The sequence below is a fragment of the Apodemus sylvaticus genome, chromosome 1 (genome assembly GCF_947179515.1).
Source record: "Apodemus sylvaticus chromosome 1, mApoSyl1.1, whole genome shotgun sequence".
Lineage (NCBI taxonomy): Eukaryota > Metazoa > Chordata > Mammalia > Rodentia > Muridae > Apodemus > Apodemus sylvaticus.
This window is the reverse complement of record NC_067472.1, coordinates 171,124,606-171,141,260: the sequence shown is the minus strand read 5'-3', so window position 1 is coordinate 171,141,260 and position 16,655 is coordinate 171,124,606. Positions and strand designations below refer to the sequence as shown.

The window sequence follows — 16,655 nt, the reverse complement described above, 5'->3', positions numbered from 1 at the left end:
GTGTGTGTGTGGTCACAGCAGCCTTTGGAGGTATTATGGGTTGAGAGGCCAAGGAGCAGGTTGCCAGGGAGACCACACTATGGGCCAGCTGCTGGGGCCCAAGGGCAGCTGGAGGGTGCCACTGTGGTCAAGGAGAGTCTGGGGGGTATGGGTGGGGCAAAGCACTGAGACAGACAGGTGACAAGTGCCACTAGCCTATCAATTGAATGGAAGCACCGATTGGCCCGGGAAGAGGGCCAGAAAGTTCAGGGGAGGGGGAGGGGGAGGGCCAGGAAGGGGGAGGGGAGGAGCAGGGAGGGGAGGTTTCAGGCCCCTGAGCCAGTGATGGAGCCTCTGGCTGCAGGCAACTGGGGATGGAGCAGGGAGGAACAGCCTTCGTGGAGATGTAGAGAACCCCGCCTAGTCACAAAGGCCGAGTGACACCTGACACCCACCCTACCTGCCCCTTCAGTCGGGAGGAGCGGGGCAGGCGTGCATGCATATACGGGAAGGTGGACCGCTGGCAATCTTCTTGTCAAAGCGTCCACCATGAAGCCCCGCCCCCAAACCTACCTCCAGCCAAAGGAAGAGAGGCAGCAGGAATGGGCAGGGGCCATGGGGGAGTCAGTGCCAGAGAGGGGGCCTCCTGGTTCCCTCCCCCAGCACACCTTCACACACACACACACACACACACACACACACACACACACACACACGAGCCAGTTGACAGCCTGAGCTTAGAGAGGGGTGTGGGGTGGCTGGGGGTGGGTCACAACTGGAAACGTGAACGGGTGGCGAGAATGGCTGTAGAAAGATGCATAATTTTGCGTTATCCCTCACAGTGATGGGTTCTCTAAAAGACCTTCTCCTCCTCCTCCTCCTCCTCTTCTTTCTTCCTCTGTGGCTGAGAGCTCTTCTGTTCCCCTGGAGACCCATGGCGCGTGCTCACCCCTTTCTCTTGCCCCTGGCCTGAGGCCCCCTGCAGGGGGAGGTGCGCGGTACTGGACGCCATCTACATTCTCCACCACCACAGCCAGCTCAGGGCAGAGAGGAGGGTCAGCGGCCCGGGGGGCCTCGGAGCTGAGTTCTCCAGGGATCCTGGGCCTGGGGAAAGAAAAGTGGTCACAGGGGATGCTGGGATGGAGAGACCCTGAAGGTCTCTCTCCTAGGGGCCTCCTCTCCCTTCAGCCTTTGAGAGTCTCTGTGATCAGAACTCCCCGGGGCTTGGGTTCCCTGAGCTGCCCTTGTGTGCCTCGGTCTCCTTATCTCCTAGATGGTCCCCATTTCCTTTCTGTTGGTCGGTCTGGAGCCTTGGGATTCCCTTTTCCCTGTTAAAAATCCTGTCTGATTTTCTAGCAGTCACCTTCTCGGCACACCAGAAACTTCAGGACTGCTATGTTTGCTTGACTGTGCGGGGTTTTTTTGTTTGTTTGTTTTTTATTTTGTTTTGATATCACTTTGTTTGCTTTGCCAGGGAGGGAATGTATCGATCTGCACACACTAGGAAAATGTTCTACCTCTGACTCCCCAGGCCCTCACTGGGGGATTCTAGGCAAGTACTAAGCTACACCCCAGGCCTCTCTTTGCTTTCTATTTCACAAAAGGGTCTCACTAAGTTGGTTAGGCTGGACTTGAACTGTTAACCCTCTTTAGCCTCCTGAGTATTTGCGATGATACCCTACAGTACAAGTCCCTGGCTCAGAGTCACGTTTGACCCAGCCTCTCTCTTTGGTCACACCTTCTGTACCCAGCCAAGAAAAGCCCCAAACAGCTTGGGATGCTGACCGGGATCCCTGAAGCAGCCTCCTCACCACTCTGTGCTCGGCTGTCCCTCAAACAGCAGTAAAAATGCTTGTCAGCCACATGTCCCTCACCGTTTAACAGCGTCCGGTGGCCTTGACCCCCAGTACAGCAAGGGCAGAGCCTCTGACCGCGGCTGGGAGGCTCTGAGCTGGGTCTCTAACGGCAGCCGAAGGCCGCCCTCCTATCAGACTGTCCTCCTTCCTGTGTCTTTGCGCCCCTGTTCCCTCTTCTGCTGACTTACTCAGGCTCCCCACTTTCTCTGATGATCCTGTCTCAAACTTATCATTCCCAATTCTGTCTATAATTTTCCACGCATACCTGTTTCGTTGACATTGTCTATCAGCCCACCTGCTTATTGTTTTCTACTAGGCCATGGGAGCCCCCAGACCTTGAACTCACTATGTAACTTCCTGCCTTCTCCTTCTGGGTGCTGAGATTACAAATGTGCACCACCATTCTGGCTTTAAATAGTGACTGGGGGTCGTATCTAAAACTTTGTGCATACCAGGCTATCACCCTACTACCTGGGACTCGGTTTCTTTACTCTGTGGCACGGTTGCAGTTTCCTAAATTCTGGTCAAGGGCTGTCCCCACCCATGCTCCGCCCCCTCAGCCTTGCCCCACCCCGCCGCCCGGCGCAGACGCACGCAGGAGCCGCATGGAGGCGCTGGACGCTCCGAGCCGGTTGGCTGCACGACAGGTGTAGTTGCCGTAGTGCCTGGCGCTCACGTTGGCGAAGAGAAGCATAGAGCGGGTGCGCTCGGTCTGCACCTTGAGGCCCTCCGCAGAACCGCTGCTTAGCCTGCAGGAAATCCGGATCAGCGTTGGTCTTGGCCTCCTAGTGCCCAGTTCCTCCACATACATTCAGGCTCTCTTCCTCAAGAGACCTCGAGCTCTGCTGCGTACGCCAGGACCCCCTGGATTCTCCACGGATCCCGTATCCACGCACCAGGGTCACTCAAGAACATGTCCAGTGTGTGTCCCTAATCCCCAGTGTCTCTTAAACTCAGCCCCAACAGTCTCTTAAAATTTGTCTTTGAGACACTTAGCATTGATCTTTGGTGGGGGCGTGCCATCCAAGCATTCATCAAAACGGTTCCCGAAATAGTCTTCCAGGAGCCCACAGATCCCCCGTAACCTAGAAATTAGACCCTAGCCTCTCAGGACCCAGGACTCCCCATCTTTGCACTGCTAGGTTGTCCTGCTTGGCTTTGTGATCTGAGACCTAGGACCTCCCTCCCCTCCCTTTTCCCTCAGCCCTGCCCGGGGCAGTCCTCACAGCCTGTCATCCTTGTACCACTGGAAATCTGCTGGCGGCACAGCCATAGCTTCACAACGCAGCAGGGCAGCCCGGCCCAGGGCGGTGCGCGCACTGGTCACATCCGTGATGGTCGGGGGATCTGAAAAGGAACAGGCTAGGGCACATTCTCTCTGCTTGGGGACTTCGGAGTCCCATTTTAGCACCCTCCCACCTCAGATCGGAGTCCCCACCTAGCTTCCACCGTCATGCTGCAGACCACTCCTCCCCAAGCACCCAGGGCCCGCCCCTGTGCCCCCTTGATGCTCACAATTCACTGTGACCAGCACGCGGCGGCTGTCGGGTGCCGAGTTCACCCCGTTGTGAGTAACGCATTCATATTCCCCGGCCTGGCCCCGCTGGATGTCTGAGATTTCCAGGATCTCACCCTCTGAGGTGAAGCCGTCTGTGGGGGAGGTGGGGATGGGGAGCGGGGCCGTACACAAACACTTAACACGGGACAACACGGGTACAACACGGACACACATCAGCGGGGCGGGCACAGCAGGGCCTGTAGTGCCCGGGTCAATAGGAGCCGGGAAGGTCCTGTGGGGGCAGGATGGGGCTAAGGGTTGGGTTGGGGAGTTCAGAACCCAGTAGAAAGGGGCTAGGATTTGGGGTGCAGGAGACCTAGGCGTCTGGAATCTCCCATGTCATGCTCAGTGACCCACTTAGGAGTAGGGAGTGAAGCCAGGATCTTGGCTTTTGGCTTTCAAGGATCCAGGAAAGACAGACCCAGTCAGGGAGGGTCCAGAGTTCTTTCCGGGTCCAGAGAATTCAGACTTTATAATTAAGAATGGTAATCCAGATACCTGGGGTCTTTTTAACAGACCTGAGGTCACAAAAGACCGTCTAGAACTTATGGCAAGTAGGATTTAGGGTTCAGAAAACATCAAAGGGGAGTTTGAAGGGGCACAAGGCTAGACCAGGCTTCCCGCTCTCATCTAAGGATGGGACCCAGCAATGGTCATTATGGGTCTCTAAAGAAGCAGGAAGACCCGGAGACTGGGGTATCTCAGGATGGAGATGATGCCCTGATCTGATATGTGCCAGGCAGCTTGGTGGTACCTTTTGGGAAACTGGATCTCAGAACTCATTAAGCAGTGGGTAGAGAGAGGGGAGCCCCCGGTTGCCTCTGGATCGAGGGCAGAGGCCCGAGACTGTGCATTTCTGGACAATTTCCAGGAGTTGCACAGGGCTGTCGTCTGGGAACGGTTCAAACCACTAGGCCACCACATCCATGCGGAGGTGAGGATGGGAATGAGGGTGATAGGATGGGGGAGGGGACACTGGATGCAGCCTCATCTGCAGCTTGAGACAGGAGATTGTCAGGTGGAGGGAAGCTGGGGTGGGGAGCACAGGGGAGCACAGGAGCACATCAGGTGGGAGGCCACCAGATGAGAGGATTGGAATTTGGTAAGAAATGGGGGTCAGGTGGGGAGGAATGGAGTCACCAGAGGGCTAAGAGGGAATCTGGGCCTCCAACTAGGGAAAGGGAGACCCGAAGGCTCCAGATCACGGGGAGGATCCTCACCTCGGAGCTGTCTCCAGGTGACCGTGGGCTCCGGCCTTCCCACAGCCAGGCAGAGGAGGTTCACACTGCCCCCTTCATTCACGGCCACGGGGGAGGAGATGTTCACAATACGGGCAGGGACTGGAGACAGAAGGGAGAGTTGGGGTGAGCGTACATTGCCAGCCACCCAGACCTAAGCTGCACGGGGCTCAGACCCAAGATCAGGGCCTGTCTCTCCTCACCTCAGACCCAGCATTACAGACCCCAGCCCTCCTCCATTAGACCCAGGGGTGCAAACTCCGGCCCCATTCAGACCCCATGGGTGTAGACTCCACACTCCAGCCCTCCACCCTCAGACTTAGGACTCCTGGGCTCCACACCCAGGACTCCAGATGCAAATCCTATGTCCTCAGTCCTGGGAGTCCAGACCACAATCCTATCTCATCAGATGCAGGAGTTAGACTTTAGCCCTCCTCCTTCACACCCAGAGTGTACATCGCAACCCTCCTTCCTCATATCTAGGGCTGCTCCCCCCCCCCCCAGACTCTCCTTGGGAAATGAGTGCAAAGAGGAAGAGATAGCCGAGGTGGTGTGTGTGCTCAGTGCCTAGAAGAGTCCCCACCCATGGGTGGTTTCATTCACACAGCTCAGCAAATTGACAGAGCTGTGGGATGGGCACCTCTTCCACTGCCTCGATGGAGAACCACTGTGGTCAGCTCCCCTTCATGCTCAGCTGAATTCCACAAGGGTGAGATGGCTCGTGCTCCCCCCACCTGTACCCCAGCACAGTGACCAGCAGTGCACACAGTGCAGGCTGCTCATGGATGCCTCCTAGCCTGCAGGCCCGTCTTCCTGTCCCCTCCCCACTTGCCCTCATTGTCACACAAGGCTCACCATGGACGATGAGGTAGACCTGAGTGGTGTAGGGCTGGTGACGGGTCTGGAAGGAGCAGGTGTAGAGGCCCTCATCACCGAGCCCCACCTGGGTGATGAGGATGGAGAATTCCTCGGGGGTGTTGATGAGCAGCCGCACCCGGGGGTCACTGGTCCAACGGTCATTGCCCGCGTACAGGATGTTGGAACGGTTCAGCCAGGCTACCCGGGTCACATGCTCATCAATGAAGCAGCTGGGGAAGAAAAGGAGGATGAGGAGAGAGGGTAGGGGTCACCCCACCCACCTCCAGTACACCCGCAGAACCCCGGGAGGCTGGGCTTGCCGTGCCCACTGAATAGGAGGGAAGACGCCTGGAAGCTAGATTTCTGAGGGGCTGCTGTGTGTTAGAGAGAGAGGGAGGGAGAGAGGAAGGGATGGGGTGGGTGGGGAGACTCACTCAGAAGTGGAAGAAGAGCTGGGCAGAGAGAAGAACAGAGATGAGTGGACAAAGAGAGAGAAAATCAGAAAGGGAGCAGAGATCTAGAGAGATAGGTCTAGAGAGAGAGATGAGAGAGAGACAGACAGACACACACACACACAGAGATGGAGAGACAGACAGACACACACACAGAGAGAGATGGAGAGAGAGAGATGGAGAGAGAGACAGAGAGAGATGGAGAGAGAGACAGACACACACACACACACAGATGGAGAGAGAGAGATGGAGAGAGAGACAGAGAGAGATGGAGAGAGAGACAGACACACAGAGAGAGATGGAGAGAGAGACAGACAGACACACATAGAGAGAGAGAGATGGAGAGAGATGGAGAGAGAGACAGACAGACACAGAGAGAGAGAGATGGAGAGAGAGACAGAGAGAGAGAGATGGAGAGAGAGACAGACACACACAGAGAGAGAGAGAGATGGAGAGAGAGATATGGAGAGAGATACAGACATACACACACACAGAGGGAGAGAGAGAGATGGAGAGAGGGAAGAAGGGATGAGAAGAGATATTGACATAATTTGAAAAATATAGGCACATATACAGAGTGAGAGACAAAGATCCAGAAAGGAGGAGGAAGAGGAGGCAGAGGAGGAGGAGGAGGAGGAGGAGGAGGAGGAGGAGGAGAGAGAGAAATATGAGAATAAGGGACAATGACCCTGCTGGGGGAGATATTCTAGTTGAGGACCCAGGGCCCCAGAGACTGACAGCCCTCACCCTGCCCTGTGGTCTACAGGACTTTGAATCCTAATGGGTGCCATCTCTTGACTTACAAGAGTGGTAAGGTCTATGGGTAAGCTCGGCTTAGTGTCTACACCCCTCACAGCTGGCTCCGGATGCACACGGTGTCACCGGTGTCACCAGGGCTTTCGCAGAGCATGTTGGGGGAAGGGGAGTGTCCTTGTGAAGCCCCACGCTGCCTGAGCCCCTGAACTGGAATGTACCTGAGGGTGGCGTTGTCACCTTCGCACACGGTATAGTTGTCTGCAGGTGAGCTGAACTCCAGGCTCTGGGACAGCAATCCTGCAGAAGAGAGCAGATTGCTCAGCCTTGGCAACTGGGGCAGGGCCAGCTGTAGCTCTAATTCGTGGACAGTTGCACACATACGCATGGCCCTGGTGACACGGGCATCTGCCTCCACTGCCACAAGAATTTACTGTTTTCAGAAATCCACACACATCAGACATACTCAGACAAGTCCTGTATGAAATGTCCCTTCCTCTGGTCTGCCCTGCTCCATAGACAGAGTGGAACTCTTGTGGAACAACGCACTTACAGAGGTGACACCCAATCACAGCCCCTCCACATAGACGCATCCACAGAGATACCGCTGCACCCAGACACAGGCATGCATCCACATCTAAGCACACAGCTACGTGAGTAGGAAGACCATACACGCGTGCAAAGCCAACTGTTCAGAGACACATTTAGTGTGCGCCGACTCCGAGTTACATAAGATGGAGCACTGCCCCCTGGGCATGACATGATGGCCGTCTTGATATCGAAGCACCACATGAGGTGTTTGCAGGATTGGACTAATATTCCCTTGTGGAAATGGTGCTCCCTCTCATTGGAGGCAGCACAAGAACGGGTCATGCCAGTTCATGCAGTGGCAGTACATAGACGCCCCCTCGGGAAGAGCCTCGTTAACTTCCCTAGGAAGTATGGGGTGACTCTTTGGTAGTGCTGCCGCCTGCATGTTGGCCACGTTGCTGTGAGTCATTCTCTCCCATGCTGCTGTGAGTCACCAACGCCCACCCTCTTGTGAGTAACACCATTTGAACTCATTGGTCCACCAAGTTAGACTTGCATTTCAGAATCATTTCTCTGATGTGTTGTTTGTGCCTTGTCTGAGTGGGTAGACATTTCCTTTTGTTTGTTGTTGTTGTTGTTGGTGGTGGTGGTGGTGGTGGTGGTGTGTGTGTGTGTGTGTGTCTGTGTCTGTGTGTGTGCGCGCGCACGCGCGCAACCGGAGTTACAAGGCAATTGTAAGCTGTCTGATGTGGGTGCTGGGCACTGAACTCAAATCCTCTGCAGCAGCTGCCTTCATTGTTAGCCATTTCACCAGCCCCTTGGATACACGTTTATTCAAGTCTCCTCAGGAAAAGCCACACAATGTATAGATACAACACATATGGATGCAGACAGACACTAGTACCATGCATATACGTATAAATGTTTAGGACTCACATGCATACCCACATGCACACACAGAGGCACACATGTACACATTCACACAGAGACTGATAAGCATGTGGTGCAACAAATATACACATATACACATAAGCAGGTATACATGCATGCACACAAATACACATAAACACACATTAACTCAGAAATACATGTGCAGACACACACACAGAGAGAGAGAGAGAGAGAGAGAGAAAGAGAGAGAGAGAGAGCGCATGCGCACTATCCACAGATGGGCTTGGGGCTTATATGCATACCTTTATGCACCCCGTGTAGTTGAACACCAACTTTTACACACACACACACACACACACACACACACACAGACATGGCATGTCACTGCTCACAGTACATGCCCATGCCCACTTGGCATGGTGTATACTAGCAAGGCCCAGTCACACCACCACCACTCAAGTCTCTGTGGATCGGGGCCAGCAGGTTGGACCAGAGCCAGGGAGTGGGGGCTGGGGAAGTGGAGGCGGAGGAGACTGCGCTGAGACGAGGTCTGGCTGGATGACCTTGGATGATTGGAGCGGGAGGGCCCTGAATGGGCTGCCCTGCCCCCAGCCTGGGAAAAGGAGCTAATTAATCTAATGAATTAATTGCCCGTGGTGTCCCAACGACTCCCCGGGGGCCTCTCAATCAACAGCCCCTCAGGATGGAGCTAGGACAGAACAAATGTAGCAGACTGGCTAGGGATGGGGTCATTCAGGCCATAGCCATTGCTGCCCTGTGAGAAGTCCTGACTGTGTCACACACACACAGGTAACAATGGGATGTGTACACACATACCCACCCCACCAGGGCCCAGAAAGAGCACAAAGACAAGGCTAAAGTCATGCCCGTGGCTACAGCCCACGTCAGACAGCCTCCCAGCCCTGACACACGCTCAGCAGAAGGTCAGTTGTCACTCGGGAACAGACAGTCACACTCAGCCACAAGCAGACACCAAAGACCAAACAGCATTGGTGCAGTCACCCCAGTCTCCCTTCGTGGTTCCACTGACCACAGATTTGCTCTCCACACACAGCTGTGAAGTCCACTCACCCAGATTTGCAGGCACATACAGACACTCACTTTACCCAGTCTGGAAGGCTCTGGGTCCCACTGCACCATCTGTCCAAGGGGACAGACAACCTCATTGTCACATCCCCTCCAACATGCAGGGGCTGCCCTGTCTAAGAATCTGGTAAGTAAATCGCGAGGTCACCTCTGATCAGGTTGTACTTGGCTGAGCATGAACACATGCATGTGTGTGTGTGTGTGTGTGAGAGAGAGAGAGAGAGAAAGAGAGAGAGAGAGAGAGAGAGAGAGAGAGAGAGAGAGAGAGAGAGAGAGAACAAGTCTGAAAGCCACAGACCAAAATATGCATACATACTAAAGGAAGTGAGGGAATGTGAGATTTAGTTCAGGGACACAGCCGCCTGTGTGATACCAAGATTTCTTCCTAGGCTGGCCAACAGACACACCCCACAGCATGCCAAGATCTTTTGGTTTCGTAGACAAGGCCCTCAACCACTGAGGGCTGGAGATCCCTGGGTCCTGTATGGTACTTAGCTCCCCGACCCCACAGTCGTGACAAGGCAGGACACCCACAGATATTGCTGGAAGTCCCCAGTGCTCTGAAGAGAAGACAGATGGGGACCAGTGAGCTGTCCAAGGTGCCGACCCTGGAGCTGGCATCTCCAGTCCCACGCAAGCAGGGTGAGTGTGGGAACGAGAGCCCTGGGATAAGGAGTGGGGGACCTCAGCCGTGGTCCCCCAGACAGAGGGACCAGCATGAGGCACCCTTGCCATAGGAATCTTCCCAGCATTGCCACAGCCACTTCTGAAGCCCCCAATGGCCCCTGGGACCAACTGTAAAGTCTCAATATCTCAGTGATACCCTCCTGCCTCCAGTGCCCTGTCTTGTAGCCCCGATAGGCCTCTCTCTGCCCCTCAGTCCACTGACCCCTCAAATCCCTTCTTCTCCAGTGACTCAGGTGAACTCCGACCTCCATGCTCAGGTCACACAACCTTGAATCAAAGTGGTCTTGTGGACAGTTCTAGGAGACATGGGATAAATGAGCCTGTCTCTCAATGGGACTTTAGCTCCTCGTCTATGAATACAGATACCTCAGATCTTCATATATGCATCAAGACAAAAGCAAATCCAAACAAAACAACAACAAAAATAAAAAACAAACAAAAACAGAAACAACAACAAAACCCCAGACTCTGGGATCTGGTGCTGGACAACCTTGAGGGAGTCCTAGTCCTGCTCTGGGCTTTATTCAGAGTGTGGAGATCAAGGCAAGTAGCAATTCACTCACACAAAAACAGTTTTTTGTTTGTTTTGTTTTGGAACAAGGGTTCTCTACATAGTCCTAGCTGTCCTGGAACTCATGTAGACCAAGATAGCCTCAAACTTTTAGAGATCCACCTGCCCCTGCCTCCCCAGTGCTGGGACTAAAGGCATGGGCTGCCATGCCTGGCTCCAAAGACAATCTTTAGAGTTCACTGAACATAAATCCTCCTGCTATTGCCTGAGTTTCCCAACTGTTGCCAGATCTAGGACTTCCTCTAGGGCTGCAGCATGGTCCAGTGCAATGCCTGGCCCACAGCAAGCGTTGAAAGATGTTTACTGTACTAATGTGTAAACCCTGCTAGGAACACTCCCAGACTCCACCAAGACTGGTCCTCCTTCCCACAGAACGTGGGCACTCTCCATCATAACTAAATTCACACATGACACCCATCTCCCCTACAGCTTAGACATGGTTTAGGGGCAGAGCCTCACTGTGACTCAGACCTTTGTGCCTAGTGTCTCCCAGCTCCCACTGGGGTTGTCTTGGAAATAACTTTTGTCTGAGTAAATATGAAGAGACCTGTGACTCTTCAACTCTTGAACTCCTTCTCATTTCTCAATACCCCAACATAAATACCCCACTTAGGAAGAGCCCTGTGACTGCTCAAGGAGAGCCTCCATGCCCTGTTCCAGGTGGCCAGTTTAGATGTCTACAGCACCTCCCTCACCTGACCTGGAGTTTCTGGATGTTGCAATTAAAGAAATAAAGATTCAATTATTTGTACTTTAAAGTGTACATATGTGTGCCTGTGTGCATTTATGTGCACCATGTGCATGCAGAAGCATCCAGAGAGACCAGAAGAGGGTGTTAGATTTCCTAGAAGTGGAGTTGGTGGTCTTCTGCAAGAGCAGCAAATGCTCTAACCCACTGGGCTGTCCCTTCAGTCCCACATGGTTTTGTCATGATTTTGTGATTTTTATTTATTTATTTATTTATTTTTGTCTATGTGACCCAGAACTGTGCCTTGCTTGGATCAGGGAGGGGTCTGTGGAGAGGAAGGAAGGAGAAGGTTCTAAAGGCATGTAACATTTCAGAGGAGCCTGGACTAGGAAGCTCAGTGTCCACCCTGCCACGCCTTGACTACACATCCCCATGGACTGAGCCTCAGTTTGCCCGACTGAAGAAGATGAAGAATAAGAATTCGATGCAAGTTTTTCTGAGTGCTGCCTTGAGATGAGACAAGCAAAAGGTATGTTTAGCTCTGCTTCTGGCGTGGCAAATAGCTGGGCATGCCTAAAAGCAATTTTTTTTTCTTTTTTAAGAATTGCAAACTGCTTTCCCTGACCTGGTGTCAGCCATTTGGCTGGGGCAGAGGAAGGACTGTCTAGTTGGCTGATAATTCTGAAGTCCACCACTCCTGCAAGACACCCTGTCAATATGTGTTCTAGCAATCCTACCCTTGCTTGTCCTAGGAGAGAAGGTGGAGTCTCAGGATTAAGGGTCACTAGTGTCCCTGAGGTATAAAAGTCCCTCCACCTCTCTGGGAGTCAGTTTTTCCACTGACAAATGAAAATGATGATTAGCCTCCCTCTTCCTCTGAATATAGGGTAGGTTAAAGAGCTACTGTGAATGTCAGGCTTGGTGGCTCAGACCTGTAATACCAGCACTTGGAAAGTGAGGTAGGAGGATTGCTGCAAATGTGGGGTCATCTTAACTACAGAATTCCAGGCTAGCCTGGGCTATAGAGTGAGTTCCAGCCCAGTTTGAACCATATAGTGAAACTAGGTCTCAAAAATAAGTAAATAAATAAATAAACAAACAAATAAGCACGAGAAAGAAAGCTGAAGGGCCGGGAGGCATTCTGTGAGGTCAGTCCCTGCTCTTGTGAGATTTCCAGTCTAGACCAACAGCATAAATCAATAAACAGAGGCCACAGTCAAAGGAAGAAGATATTTCTGAAAAGCTCTGCGTCTAGAAATTAGAGGTGAGACTCTTCGAGAAACTGGATGGACGTCAGGCAAAGCTGGGATCCTTGGGTGAGGACGGGGTCTAGAATGATCCTGGAGTCCTTGAAGTCAATGCTAGTGAGGAACCTGGGGTCTGGAGACTCTGTGAGCTCCGTAGGCTGCCCAGGGGAGGGCTGCAGAAGGAGACATCTCTGCCATGACTGACACCCAAGAGCCCACCTCTCTGCTCAACCCGGAAGCCCGGGGCCTCCACCCAGGCGATGCCTGGGCCCCGAACCTCAAGCCATGCTTTCCTTCAGGTTTCCTGGGGGACCTGGCTTCTCTTCTTCCTCAGGCCTCCCTCTTCTCACTGTCCTAGGGGTGGCTTTCCAGATGGCCCCCCTCTAAAATGGAGGACACATTCACCAGGGCACTTCTATCCTCTTCCCATTATATGATACTTTCTGAGATGAACTATCCACTTGTTTGCTAGATTTTTTTTCACCATCTGATTCTTTCCACTACAGGTTCTGTGAGAGAGTGCCTGCTCCTGCCTGCTCCCTGTCCCCCCCACACCACACATCACATTTCTCAGGAGCTTAGAACGACAGTATATGAAACATTTGCTAAGCCAATGAGGCAGGTGTGACGGTACGTGACTGTAATCCTGGTGCCGAGGACACTAAGGCATGACAACTGCTCCGAGTATGAGGCCAGCCTAGGCTATCTGCAAAAGAGGAAAACTATCTGACTACCCACTGCATTCCCGACCAGCTCGGACTGCCAAGGCTGATGACCTGAGTTCAGTTCCCATCGTGGAAAAAGAACTGACTCCCACAAGCTGTCCTCTGACCTCCAACACACAAACAAGTAAATACAATACAAAAATAGTTTTAAAAAGCAAAATGGGGTGTGGGGAGGATCAAGAGTCAGAGCCTGGTCCAGGGAACAGACAATGAAGTGGCACTGGCTTCGTCCTGGGATGATGTGATGTACTGCCTCCTCCCCTCCAGCTGCCCCACGAGCAAGGGGCGTCTCCCCACCAACTCACTCACTCTGTTGATTTCTTTTTTGATGCAGTTAGTTTTGAGCCAAGGTCTCAAATAGCCCAGGTTGGCTTAGTGGTGGAGGCTGACCTTGAACCTCTGGTCTTCCTGCCTCTGCCTCCCAAGTGCAGGGAATACAGGTGTGCAAGCATTCTACCAACTGAGCCCCATCTCCATCCAGCAGAGTTTCATTTTGTGGGTGAATATGTAAATGTGTGGATGGCGTTGACATAAAAGATTTAGGCAGGGTGGGGAGCAGAGGGGTTAATTGTAGGTTCATAGTTGCACGGCCAGGGAGGGTTTGCTCAGTGTAAGCCAGCAACAGAAAGATGGGCTGGCATGATTTCTACTTCAGGATGAAAAACGCTAACGAGAACCAACCAGGCCTTCTTTGCTTCGCATTGAAAGTTGTGTGGAATGACTTTGTGAAAGGAAGAGAACGCTAAAGGGGTGTGTTCCTCTGCTGCCTGGCTTCTGAACCATTGGCTTCTCTCAGGTGTGTGTTAGAACTGGCCACGCAGCCCATTCCCATAGTCCCAGGATCTAGGAAGAAGAGGCAGGCGGACTGCCTTAAGTTTAAAGCCAGCATGGTCTATAACTATGGCTACGTACTGAGACCTTAGCCTGTATATAATATCATCAACGGCCCAGGCTCATGCCTGCAGTCACAGCATTTGGGAGGCAGAGACAAAAAGATCACTTTGAATTTCCAGGCCAGGCCAGCTTGGACTACATAGTGAGACCGACTAGAAAAACGCATGACTATATGTGAGCAAGCTGTGGTTAGGGATTTGGCTCATACATGCTCCTCGTGAACATGGGTAAAACATGGATGCAAACTTTACAAAATGGGGCGTCTTTCCCCTCCAAAGTAACAGTGGGATACAAATGGGGCACCTACCCAACAGGCGAATCTTTGTTCACCCCACTGGGTCTCACCTTCTCTCACTCGGTTTTCAGACCGGGTACCCAAGCCCTGAGACCTGATCAAGGTCGTGTGGCTTTGCCAAAGGTCCCCCTCATCCCCGGGGCCATGCATGTAGCCATGATTTCTGAGAGTCAAATTAGCAAATGGGACAGTCAGTACTCTAAGAAGAGAGCTGGGTAGCAGTCAGGGTTTAAGAACGTCCAGTAAGAGGGGGAGGAAGAAACAGACGCCAAGATGAACGAGGGCTGAATGTATAAGAGAGAGAGTAAGGGAAGCGGAGGGGCTCAAACATGGGGGCGATGGAGCTCAGTTAGAGAGCCGGATGTGCCACTGTGCTGAAACCAGCAGGGATACGAACACAGCCCAGGGAGATCAGGAATGCCACCATCAAATAACAGGGACTGGAGACAGGACCCCATAAAAAAGCCAGAAGCCATCTAAAGTAACAGGAGAGAAAGGTACCCAGCCGGTGGTCACCCATTCAGGCAGGGCTCAGCCTTGTACTGTGCTAAGGGGTGGGCTTTGCGCCTCAGTCCACTCCTGGCAGAATCCATGCCCTCCCCCAGTGGATCTGTGCCGCGCGTGGGCGTCCTGTGTGGACAGGGCTCATGATGTGACTCTCTAGTCTGCAGGTGCAGCTTCGCTGTGAAGCAGTGATGTTTGTGTGGCTGTGGGTGACTTGATTGGAAGACCCGATAGCTGCTTCCCTTGGGGCTGCTGGGGGTCACAATGTTGGGGACTACTGTCCCTGATGGCATAGTGTGACCCTGATACTGTGATGCTTGATTGGATAAGGCCTGGAGGAAGTGATGTGGAAACACCACATTAACACTTTCCTGGCTTCCTGGCTTCCTGGGGCTCCACAGCTCAGCCTCTGCCCCATCCCTCTTCCTCCTGTGCCATCTCCTTGACAGGCCCTGCAGGGGAGGCACAGTCCAGACACATCCTCAGGGCAGGACTCGCTCCTGCTGTTACACAGGGTCTCCAGGCCCACTGAACTGGCTGAGACTAGTAACCTTGTGACCCTGCATTAACTCTTCCTGTCCTGCCTTTTCCAGCCCGACACCTGCCCCCCCCCCCCATCCACCCAGATATTCATTCAATCAAAGACTTTAGATCAGAATTCTTAGCCCAGCACCTCAACTTTCTGGCTTTCCAGGACCCATCTCCCAGTTAACTGCAAACACCCCAAATGTTGAGAGGAAAACCCCCGGATAGGGAGTTTCAACCCCTTTCCTGGTATTCCTGGGTCTGGGGATTTCAGCCTGTAGACCATCTTTCCTCATTGCTTACTAACCCTGGGAACACATCCCCTCCTCTACCTTCGCCTTAAGATGCAGAGCTCAGTCCCTAGACAAGGACTGCGCAAGGAACCCTCTCCAAGACGCAAAGACAAGACCCCTCCACAACACAGGGCATCATTCCAGGCCTGGTAGCTACCCCAACTAGGTTCGGAGACCCTGCCCAGGTGAGGACTGTCACCCCAACGTCTGAGCCTCTCCCTGACCTAGAGCGGTACATTCTTGCCGCCCCAGGCCGGCAGCAGGTGTCTGAGACCCCCTTGCTAGAGATGGAGCAGCTGACCAGATGAGGACGTGCATCTCGGTACCCCAGCGCGCATCCATGCACCCAAGGACCCCCTGCCCATCCAAGAACTGCCGCCCAGGTCTCAGGCTCCAGACCTCCGCATCCCTCTCCGGGGATGGGGGAGAACTCCCTGTTTGCCCCCGCCCCGGTCCTGTACCCCATCCCAGGACCTTGGGGTTCCCGCCGAGCCCCCCGCCCCCGGCGCTGCGGTACCTCGGCTGATGACGGCCAGGCCGGCCAGGGCGGCGGCGGCGAGAAGCCGGAGCCGGGCCCCGGGCGCAGGGGGGGGCATCGCGGCGGCGCAGAGGGGGAGGGGAGGGGGCGGTCGGGGCGCGCGAGCCTGGGGGAGAGGGGGAGGGGGAGGGGAACCCCGCCTGCGGCTGCACCGGCCCGGGGGGCGGCGGGGGCGGGGGGAGGGGGCTGGGGGGGCGCGACGAGGTGGCCGGAGCTGCTGCAGACCCAGGGAGGGGGGGGTGGCGCTGACGGGCAGGGAGAACGGCCAATCAGGGCAGGAGGGGGGCCGCGGAGGCGGGGCCGGGGGGGTTGCTCGTCGGAGGGAGAGGCCTTTGTTACTGTGGCCCTGCCCCTCCTCTGCCCTCCCCTGGGCGACCGGCGTCCTCCCAGTCTCCAGAACCCCGGCCTGAGATGCACTTCATCCAGCTGCCTCCCGCTGAAGGAGCCCAACCTTCCTCCAGACTC

At 54.0% G+C, this 16,655-nt stretch overlaps 1 protein-coding gene across 1 annotated transcript; it reads right to left on the bottom strand.

The window, feature by feature from the left end:
* Positions 1–991: 991 nt before the first annotated feature.
* Positions 992–16,248, bottom strand: Iglon5 (IgLON family member 5). Its single transcript, XM_052179040.1, has 8 exons — positions 16,170–16,248; positions 6,916–6,994; positions 5,487–5,719; positions 4,614–4,733; positions 3,351–3,485; positions 3,062–3,182; positions 2,430–2,584; positions 992–1,083 (listed from the first exon to the last, which is right to left on the bottom strand). The coding sequence occupies exons 1-8, from the start codon at positions 16,246–16,248 to the stop codon at positions 992–994; spliced, it is 1,014 nt and encodes a 337-aa protein (XP_052035000.1).
* Between the last annotated feature and the right edge of the window lie 407 nt (positions 16,249–16,655).

Excerpts from the sequence above, each read along its gene's own strand:
- Iglon5 (XM_052179040.1), bottom strand. The coding sequence starts at position 16,248 with ATGCCCCCCCCTGCGCCCGGGGCCCGGCTCCGGCTTCTCGCCGCCGCC. Across the intron at positions 4,734-5,486 it reads GGTCTACCTCATCGTCCATG|TCCCTGCCCGTATTGTGAAC; the intron begins GTGAGCCTTGTG and ends TTCTGTCTCCAG. Across the intron at positions 3,183-3,350 it reads CGTGCTGGTCACAGTGAATT|ATCCCCCGACCATCACGGAT; the intron begins GTGAGCATCAAG and ends GTTCCTTTTCAG.